We start from the raw sequence: 10,940 nt of genomic DNA, 5'->3' as shown, positions 1-10,940 counted from the left end.
AAAAAAAAAAAAAAAAAGAAATTTTAATTTTATATAGTGAAGGCCTCCCAGGTAGGAATTCCTAAATTTGTATCTTGATTAAGATAGATACCCTAACATCTTTTTGTTTTTTTAGACGGAGTCTTGTTCTGCAGCCCAGGCTGCAGTGCAGTGCCATGGTCTCCGCTCACTACGACCTCTGCCTCGTTGGTTCAAGCGATTCTCCTGCCTCAGCTTCCCGAGTAGCTGGGATTACAGGCATGTGCCACCATGCCCAGCTAATTTTTTGTATTTTTAGTAGAGACGGGGTTTCACCATGTTGGCCAGGCTGGTCTTGAACTCCTGACCTTGTGACCACCCTTCTCGGCCTCCCAAAAGTGCTGGGATTACAGGTGTGAGCGACCGCGCCCGGCCTCAATACCTTAACATATTTAATGCACATTCTTATTTTAGTCATATTTGCGAAAACATCACTACCAATCAGAGAATATGTACAAAAAGGAAATAGCTGTTCTATTACACGGAGAGATTATGGATACTGTTCTCTTTTTCAATATCAACTTTAACATTTTATCATTATTTTTACAATTTAAGAAAAAGAAAATGATATCAGAGCACGTGCCCTGAGTTGGTCCAGTCTCCCCAGACTACGGGAATAGATGAAGTCACAGTCAAGCTTATTATCGGCCTGGTGACTCTCCCTGTATTGTTGTATTTGTATTTGTTTTTCTAAAATATCATTTTAAAAGGCTGGGTGTAGTTGCTTACTCCTATAATCCCAGCACTTTGGGGGGCTGAGGTGGGAGGATAGCTTGAGCCAAGAAGTTTAAACCAGGCAATATAGCAAGACCCTGTCTGCACAGGAAAAAAAGAAACAAAAGAAACCGGTTAGCTGGGCTTGGTGGTATGCGCTTGTAGTCCCAGCGACTCGCGAGGCTGAGGCAAGAGGATCACTTGAATCCAGGAGTTCAAAGTTACAGTGAGCTGTGATTACACCACTGCACTCCAGCCTGAGTGACAGAGTGGGACACTGTCTCAAAAAAAAATAAAAATTGAGATGTAATTCACATAACATTCACCCCCCCCACCCCCCCTTTTTTTTTTGAGGCAGAGTCTCACTCTGTTACCCAGGTTGGAGCGCGGTGGCATGATCTCAGCTCACTGCAACCTCCGCCTCCTGGGTTGAAGTGATTCTCCTGCCTCAGCCTCCTGAGTAGCTGGGACTACAGGTATGTGCCACCACATCAGCTAATTTTGTATTTTTAGTAGAGATGGGGTTTCAGCATGTTGGCCAGGCTGGTTCCAAACTCCTGACCTCAGGTGATCCGCCTGCCTCGGCCTCCCAAAGTGCTGAAATTGTGGGCCTGAGCCACTGTGTCCGGCCACATTCACCTTTTAAAGTATACAATTTGGCTGGATGCAGTGGCTCATGCCTGTAATCCCAGCACTTTGGGAGGCCAAGGCATGGGGAATCACTTGAGCTCAGGAGTTCGAGACCAGGCTGAGCAACATGGCGAAACCTCATCTCTACAAAAAATACAAAAATTAGCTGGGTGTGGTGACTTGTGCCTGTAGTCCCAGCTACTCAAAAGGCTGGGAGGTGGGAGGATGCCTTGAGGAGGCAGAGGTTGCCGTGAGCCAGGATCATGCCATAGCACTCCAGCCTGGTCAACAGAGCCGGACCCTGTCTCAAAAAAAAAAAAAAAATTAAAAATAAAGTATACTATTTAGTAAATTTTAATATATTCACAAAATGTACAACAATCACCATCATTTAATTCCGGAGCGTTTTCATCACCTTAAAAAAGCCCTGTATCCTTTAGTGGTAATTCTACATGTCTATGCCCCACCCGCTGGCAACTACTAAACTCTCTATGAATTTGCCTACTCTGGACACGTCACATAAAGAGAGTCATGATATGTGGCCTTTTGTGCCTGGCTTCTTTTGGTTAATGTTTCCAAGATTCATCCAAGTTGTAACATGTAGAAATACTTTGTTCCTTTTCATGGCCAAATAGTATTCCATTGTATTTATATACCATATTTAATTCATCACTCATGGCCATTTGGGTTGTTTCTACTTTTTGGCTATTATGAATAATACTGCTATGAACATTTGGACACAAGTTTTTATGTGACCATGTTTTCATTTCTCTTGGGCATATACCAGGAATGGAATTGCCGGGTCGTATGGTGATTCTATGCTGAACATTTTCAGGAATGCCAAACTTTTTTGGCAGTTATGCTATTTATCACATTCCCACCAGCAGTGTATGAGGGTTCCACTTTCTCCACATCCTTGCCAACACTTGTTATTGTCTGTCTTTTAAAGAAAATTCTTTTTTGGCTGGGTGTGGTAGCTCATACCTGTAATCCCAGCACTTTGGGGGTCCGAGGTGGGTGGATCCCCTGAGGAAGGAGTTCGAGAAGGAAGGAGTTTGAGACTAGCCTGGCCAACATGGTGAAACCCTGTCTCTATTAAAAATACAAAAAATTAGCCGGGTGTGGTGGGGCGCATCTGTAATCCCAGCTACTCAGGAGGCTGAGCCAGGAGAATTGCTTGGACCCAGAAGGTGGAGGTTGCAGTGAGCCAAGAATGTACCACTGTATTCCAGCCTGGGCAACAAGAGCAAAACTCCATCTCAAAAAATAAATTTTTATTGTAAGAAGTAATAACATAAAATTTACCATTTTAATCATTTTTTGGGTGTAGTTTAGTAGCGTTAAGTATATTCACATTGTTGTGTAATAGATTTCCAGAACTTTTTCATCTTGTGAAACTGAAACTCTATACCCATTAAACAACTCCCCTTCCCTCCACCCCAAAGTAAACATCATTCTACTTCCTCTTTCTGTGAATTTGACTATGTTAGATATCTTATGTAAGTGGAATCATACATTTGTCTTTAGTGTCTGGCTTATTTCACTTAGCATAATGTTTTTGACGTTCATCCACATTGTAGCATGTAACAGGATTTCCCCCCTTTTTTTTTTGAGACAGAGTCTCGCTCTGTTGCCCAGGCTGGAGTGCAGTGGCATCATCTTGGCTCACTGCAACCTCCACCTTCTGGGTTCAAGCGATTCTCCTGCCTCAGCCTCCTGAGTAGCTGGGACTATGGGCACACACCACCACGCCCAGCTAAGTTTTGTATTTTTAGTAGAGATGGGGTTTCACCACATTGGCCAGGCTGGTCTGGAACTCCTGATCTCGTGATCCGCCTGCCTCAGCCTCCCAAAGTCCTGGGATTACAGGCATGAGCCTGCATCAGCCTCCCGAGTAGCTAGGACTACAGGCACGTGCCTTAGTAGTGATGGTTTCGATCTCCTGACCTTGTGATCCACCCGCCTTGGCCTCCCAAAGCGCTGGGATTACAGGCATGAAGTGCGCCTGGCCAATTTCCTTCATTTTTAAGGCTGAATAATATTCCATTGAATGCATATACCACATTTTGTTTACTTTTCTGTCAATGAACACTTGGGTTGCTTCCTCCTCTTGGCTATTGTGACTAGTGCTGCTATGAACATGGGTGTGCAAATGTCTCTTTGAGACTCTGCTTTCGATTCTTTTGGACATATATCCAGAAGTGGAATTTCTGGATCATATTGTAGTTCTATTTTTAATTTTTTGAGACCACTATACTATTTTCCATAACGGTTGCACAATTTTCCAATCCCACTGATGGTGCACACGGGTTCCAGTTTCTCCACATCCTCACCAACACTTGTCATGTTCTGTTATTTCGATACTAGCCATCTGAATGGGTGTGAGGGGATTCTGTGTCTTTTGAACATTTCCATCACGCTTTCAAGCACTTCCTAACTTTCTGGCACACAGGGTGTTCCAGAATCACTTTGCATTTTCCTGCCCCAGCCCTGGAATCAATCTTTTCTCTAGGGAGCCCTGGTTTCTTTCAGTAGAGATGATATTAAGAAACCAAAATCTGGGCGCCTTTCAGATTAATTTTATTTGTGGAACTTCTGTACTCCATGGGACTTAGACATAATCCCGGTGGGGCTGAGGTGACAGATACCTCATCACGATCACCCATTCCCAAAGTAAGGATTAACGTTGGCCAGACTCAGTGGGTCACGCCTGTAATTCCGGCACTCTGGGAGGCTGAGGAGGGTGGATCATCTGAGGTTGGGAGTTCAAGACCAGCCTGACAGCAATATGGTGAAAAATTAGCCAGGAGGGGTGGCAGGTGCCTGTAGTCCAAGCCACTTGGGAGGCTGAGACACGAGAATGACTTGAACCTGGGAGCCAAGATCGCACCACTACACTCCAGCTTGGGCAACAGAGCAAGGCTGCATCTCAAAAAAAAAAAAAAAAAAAAAAAAAAAAAAAAAAGGAATAATGTCTAGGGCAAGCCTTCTGTTCCTGAAGCCAGGGACTCCATGGTTCTTCCACCTCCCCAGAGACAGTGACTGAGCTGAACCTCTCCAGTGATATACCTTTCCCTCAATTTGGTTTTCCACCTGTAGAAAACATCTCTGTACACTTGGAAACAATGATCAGAACCTAGATTTTCCTCTTTTAAGGTTCATCTTGAGAGGGAGAACTAAAAAAAATACATGCTTAAGACTGATTCAGTTAGCATCGAGCTTAACTAAAGATATGTTTACACACGTAGGGATGCATTTTCTTTTCTTTCTTTTTTTTTTTTTTTGAGATGGAGTCTCACTCTGTCACCCAGACTGGAGTGCAGTTGCACGATCTCAGCTCACCGCAATCTCCACCTCTTGGGTTTAAGCGATTCTCCTACCTCAGCCTCCTGAGTAGCTGGGACTATGGGCACACGCCACCACACCCAGTTAATTTTTGTATTTTTAGTAGAGACGGGTTTTCACCATATGGCCAGGCTGGTCTTGAATTTTTGACCTTGTGATCCACCTGCCTCAGCCTCCCAAAGTGCTGGGATTACAGGCGTGGGCCACCTCACCTGGCTAGGGATGCATTTTAATGGGAAAGATCATAACTTTGAACTCAGCCAGAACTGGGTTGGAATCTCTTCACTGCCACATAGAAGCCCTGTCACCTGGGGAGCTTGATCTCTGTAAACATCTATTTCTGTCTATCAAACGAGGAAGATAATGCTCCCCATTCCCTGCAGAATGTTTCAGGGGGTTGGTGAGATGAGTCAAGAGACAAGGGCATCGTCTGCCGTGTAGTGAGCGTCATTAGCAGCGTATCTTTCTAAAGACATTTTGGGGTCACTTACATAGCCCTTTGGCATCAGCAGACTTTGCCCATCAAAGTTGACTAGTTCTTGGGAGGTTACTACGCTGCAGCCCGGGCAACAGAGTGAGACCCTGTCTCAGAAAAAAAAAAAAAAAAAAAGCCTATGGGGTGAAGTGGTTACCTGCTTCCCAGTGACTTGCAGGCTTCAAAACTGCTCTCTCTCATTAGTAGTCTTTATCCATTTTCCAATATTATTTCTTCCTTCCAGTGAACCCACCACATTTCAGAAATATCACCAAGTGAGTCTACTTGCAAGATTTAATCAAGATCTGGAAAAGGTGGCTGCCATTTCCTTGGTGTTCTCTACAGGATCCGTAATTGGCCCAAGGTACCAGCTCAGGATCCTCCGAATGAAGTTAAGGTCCCTCGCCCATCCGGAGAGGTGAGCCGAGGGCAGGGTTTGACAAAACCCGTTTTCCAAGGATATTGCTGGATCCTGTCCAATGTGCTTAGTCTGATGTTTTAACAAGACTCCATTATTCACAATGAAGAACACGATGGGTTTTCCCAAAATAGCTATGACTTTAAACAAGTAGCCCAGGCCAAGTGTAGCGGCTCATGCCTAAAATCTCAGCACTTTGGGAGGCCAAGGTGGGAGGATCGCTTGAGCTCAAAAATTGTAGCCACTCTGGGCAACACAGGGAGACCCTGTCTATGCAAAAAAAGAAACAAATGAAATAAAACCCCAAATGGAAAACAAGTAGCCCAGCTGGGTTTGGTGGTGTATGCCTGTGATCCAAAAGTCAGGGGGCTGAGGTGAGAGGATCACTTGAGCCCAGGAGTTGGAGTCTAGCCTGGGCCACATAGCAAGCTCCTATCTCAAAATCAAAACAAAAAAGTTAAAGAAAAATAAGCTGGGCACCGTGGTTCATGCCTATAATCTCAGCACTTTGAGAGGCCGAGGTGGGCAGATCATGAGGTCAAGAGATCGAGGCCATCCTGGCCAACATGGTGAAACCCTGTCTCTCCTAAAAATACAAAAATTAGCCGGGCGTGGTGGCACGTGCCTGTTGTCTCAGTTACCCAGGAGGCTGAGGCAGGAGAATTGCTTGAACCCGGAAGGCAGAGCTTGCCATGAGCCGAGATTGCACCACTGCACTCCAGCCTGGCAACGGAGCAAGACTCCGTCTCAAAAAACAAACAAACGACAACAAGAAACCCAAAAAACAAGTAGCCCAGTAATTCAAGAAAATTATACTGTATGTACTTAAGGATAGATCACCTACTCATCCAAGGAAATAATGTTATATGCTTAGAATTATACAGTTATTCCCTAACTACCACACTGCTTGTAAGTTGGTAATTTGTTGTAGAAAAGAAAGCTTTGTATAATTTGGGAAGCTGATAAAACAGAGCCTAGTATAAAAAAAAGGTACAGAAAATTGGAACATTTTATTCCCTTGACCACAGGCGCATCCACCACGCGCAGCTAATTTTTTTATTTTTAGTAGAGACAAGTTTTCCCCACATTGGCCAGGCTGGTCTTGAACTCCTGGCCTCAAGTATCCACCTACCTTGGCCTCTCAAAGTGCTGGATTAAAGGGGTGAGCCACCATGCCCTTGACAGTCCAAAAGTATTATATTAAATTTCTTAAATTTGATAATGGCACTGTAAATGGCTTTGTTCTTAGGAAATATACAATGAATTAAGGAGTAAATAATCTATTCTCAATTTTGTTAGAAAAATAAACAATGTATGTGTGGGGAGAGAGACAAAGAGGGGGAGAAGGAGAGAAAGAATTTGTTTTTTTTTTTTTTTTTGAGGCGGAGTGTCACTCATGTTACCCAGGCTGGAGTGCAGTGGCGCGATCTCGGCTCACCGCAACCTCCGCCTCCTGGGTTCAGGCAATTCTCCTGCCTTAGCCTCCTGAGTAGCTGGGATTACAGGCACGCGCCACCATGCCCAGCTGATTTTTTGTATTTTTAGTAGAGACGGGGTTTCACCGTGTTGACCAGGATGGTCTCGATCTCTTGACCTCGTGATCCACCCACCTCGGCCTCCCAAAGTGCTGGGATTACAGGCTTGAGCCACCGCGCCCGGCCTGTTTTTTTTTTTAAGTACAGAGCTGTACTGAGATGTATGTTTTGTAACAAATGCCACTCTACCATACAGTCCTAGCATCTAACCTGTGGACAGAGAGGGAGACAGGAAATGATGTGAGCAGTTAGTACTTTATGAATTTCTTTTTCTCGAAAGTTTAGGGACCAGGCATGGTGGCTCATGCCTGTAATCCCAGCACCTTGGGAGGCCAAGGTGGGCGGATCACTTGAGGTCAGGAGTTCGAGACCAGCCTAGCTAATATGCTGAAACCCCTTCTCTACCAAAAATATAAAAAATTAGCCGGGCGGTGGTGACATGTGCCTGCAGTCCCACCTACCTGGGAGACTGAGGCAGGAGAATTGCTTGTACCCAGGAGGCAGAGGTTGCAGTGAGCCGAGATTGTACCACTGGGTGACAGATGAGATCCTGTCTCAAAAAAAAAGAAAGTTTAGGGTACCCTAAAACATTTAGCAATAAAACTTTCTTCTAAGAGGACAGTCATTGCATCCTAAAACTTTTTAATACTTTTTCCCCTGAATATTAGACAATATGTGTTTATTTTTTAAAATCTAGAAAGTACGAAAAGTGTTAGGAAGCAGAAAAGTATCACCCATGTTGTCATTATTCAGAGGCAACCACTGTTAACATGTTTTTGTTATTTCTATTTAATCTTCATTCTTTTATTGTTTTAAAGCCAGTTGAAGTTATATGGTAAATACAAGTTTACCTCTTGTTTTCTTCCTCTTTTTTTGAGACGGAGTCTTGCTCTGTCTCCCAGGCCAGAGTATAGTATCGCGATCTCGGCTCACTGCAACCTCTCTGCCTCCCGGGTTCAAGCAATTCTCCTGCCTCAGCCTCCCGAGTAGCTGGGATTACAGGCATGTGCTACCAGACTCAGCTAATTTTTTGTATTTTTAGTAGAGATGGGGTTTCAGTATGTTTGTCAGGCTGGTCTTGAAGTCCTGGCCTCAGGTGATCTGCCAGCCTCAGCCTCCCAAAGTGCTGGGATTACAGGTGTGAGCCACCGTGCCTGGCCTTATATCTTGCTTTCTCCTTGGTGTTTTACTTACTGTAAGCATTTTCTTTCTTTTTGTTTCTGAGGCAGAGTCATTCTGTTGCCCAGGCTGGAGTGCAGTGGCACAATCTCAGCTCACTGCAACCTCTACCTCCCAGTCTCAAGCAATGCCTCAGCCTCCCAAGTAGCTGGGAGGGTGGCACACGCCACCACACCCAGCTATTTTTTTTGCATTTTTAGTAGAGACAGGGTTTCACCATGTTGATCAGGCTGGTCTCGAACTCCTGGTCTCAAGTATCACCTGCCCTGGCTTCCCAAAGTGCTGGGATCACAGACATGAGCCACCGCACCCGGCCACCATAAGCATTTTCTATATTAAAAACAATTGCTAAATAATTTTTTATATCTTAAGGATATAGTATAATATACTAGACCATTGCATTTTTATAATTTCATTGACGAGGATATTTTATCTTATTTTCCCAGGCCCCAGCTGTGTCGGTATGATCTTGTCCTGATGGAAAACGTTGAAACAGTCTTCCAGCCTATTCTGTGCCCAAAGTTGCAGATGTAACTGTCGCCAGGACACATGGGCATCAGTAACAGAAAGAAAGCTACAACCACGGGCTGTTTTAAAGCATCACCTCACCTTTTCTGCAAGGCACAAAAAAAAACCCCAAAGCTTTTTTCAGTAGCATCTATGGATGTCACATTGTACAACATCAAACAACCTTGTGATTATAAAACGATTCTGGAAAGGGAGCCCCTAACTAGGGCAAGTCAGAAATAGCTAGGCTTGCGGCAGCCCAGCGCTGTGTCTGCTGCGTCCTGGGGCCTCCTTTGTTCCGACCTGTCAATTCTGTTGCCTGTCACTCGGGTGGGTTCTGCCCATCACGGTTCCAGGTCAAGCATCTTCAAGGGAAGGACGGACTGGAGGCCTCACTGTGGACTCAACTCTGCATTCTCTGTGCCAAATTTCTCCAGTTCCCGCACAAGGAAGGGAATGAAACTGACCTGTACCTCACCCGGCTGCAATGTGGGTTTGGAGGCAAATCTATGAAGGCTTTTTTGAAATCCCATGGGTCCACATCTATGAGATGTGTGATAAATGTGAATATGCTTTTATTTATTTTCATAGGGCTTATCTAATTTGCAGTAAGAGAGCCTTTCTCTATCAACACCAGCTTCTCTCTTAGACTGTCTGATCTGGGAAGGCAAGAAAGCCACGTGCGGGCTCTCTGCCTTCTCTAAAATGTTGTTGGAGCATAGAGGAGCTGGAGGAGGTGGGGATGGACTGACAGCTAAGAGAGTGGCTGCTGGGACTAGATGGTAAGTGGATGAGGAAAGAAGGGCAAGGAAGCCATGGGGCAGCCTCTCCACACAGCGACAGGGCAGGAGAGGGAAAAGCAGAGTTTGTTTTTCACTTAGAAGGATCACTTTACAGGCAATCCACATTTCTTTTTTTGAGACAGAGTTTCGCTTTTTTTGTTGCCCAGGCTAGATTGCAATGGTGTGATCTCTGCTCACTGTAACCTCTGCCTCTCGGGTTAGAGCAATTCTCCTGCCTCAGCCTCCTGAGTAGCTGGGATTACAGGTGCCTGCCACTGCACCCTGATGATTTTTATATATTTAGTAGAGATGGGGTTTCACTATGTTGGCCAGGCTGGTCTCAAACTCCTGCCCTCAAGTGATCTGTCTACCTTGGCCTCCCAAAGTGCTGGGATTACAGGCGTGAGCCACCACGCTCGGCCAAGAAATAGACTCTCTGTCATAAATTATATAAATCTATAAATATATTCCTGTGTGGCACACCTTACAGATTTACATTTGCAACAAATACAGAGTCTGTTTTGCTTAAGTGAGGGATGACCGGACTCTGAGTGGAACAAGCTCGTGGACATCTTACCATCCTTCCCCTCCTTCCCACATTTCCTCAGCAATTGTGGACACAGAGATCAGTGTGCTGTAGGCCCTGGTTTCTTCTTAGAGTTTTATTGGTCCTGTATTCTGTTTAGCACAGTCACTTTTTTGTTCTCTTTCCTTGCCTGGTAAGCAGGAGTCAAAACGATAGCAAGAAAATTCCAGAAATAGAATTTCTACCAATTCGTAAGCTCTGGGCTCCTGGGTCTTCCAGCTCAGTACCTGGCTCACTGTGGGATGGGTAGACGGATGAACAAATGGATAAAGAAAAGTTTGTTCACCGGAGAGGAGAGGAATTTCAATGAGTTTCATATGACAGTGATCAAGAGAAATAAAGGCAGTTATAGGTGTGAACTCACTGTTCTCAAAATCTTTCTCCCAAGGGCCCCTGGAACTTTTGACTGTCTCTTGTTATCTTTACCTCTCCTCCCTCCCTTTGTCAGTACCGTGTATGTGTCTGAGTGCCAAATTCAAGACACGATTAAATCACAGTCTGCCCTCTTCCCTCCGCTCTTCACTGGTGATCTCCTACTCATCATAAGGATCATGGCTGTATTGCTAGTTCCTCAGGGAGTCTTCTTGGACCTCATTTCCATACAGAGGCTCCACACGGTACCTCTCCATAGCACTTTTTAGTTGTACTTTTTAAAAACATTTTCTTTCTCTCTTTTCCTCCCCTTCCTTCCTCCCCTTCCTTCCTCCCCTTCCTTCCTTCCTTCCTTCCTCCCTCCCTCCCTCCTTCTCTC

The 10,940-nt window shown here is 44.9% G+C and overlaps 1 protein-coding gene across 1 annotated transcript in view; it reads left to right on the top strand.

The window, feature by feature from the left end:
* The window catches only part of LIPH (lipase H), a 50,064-nt gene extending 40,665 nt beyond the window's left edge, over positions 1 to 9,399 (top strand). Inside the window, exons 9-10 of the mRNA XM_017538393.2 lie at positions 5,427 to 5,600; positions 8,761 to 9,399. Of these exons, the coding sequence (XP_017393882.1) occupies positions 5,427 to 5,600; positions 8,761 to 8,848 (262 nt within the window). The 3' untranslated portion in view covers positions 8,849 to 9,399. The remainder of the gene's footprint in view (positions 1 to 5,426; positions 5,601 to 8,760) is intronic.
* Positions 9,400 to 10,940: the final 1,541 nt, after the last annotated feature.

The sequence above is a fragment of the Cebus imitator genome, unplaced genomic scaffold, assembly GCF_001604975.1.
Source record: "Cebus imitator isolate Cc_AM_T3 unplaced genomic scaffold, Cebus_imitator-1.0 Scaffold111, whole genome shotgun sequence".
Lineage (NCBI taxonomy): Eukaryota > Metazoa > Chordata > Mammalia > Primates > Cebidae > Cebus > Cebus imitator.
The sequence above is the reverse complement of the archived record's forward strand: the minus strand, read 5'-3'. Positions and strand labels throughout refer to the sequence as shown.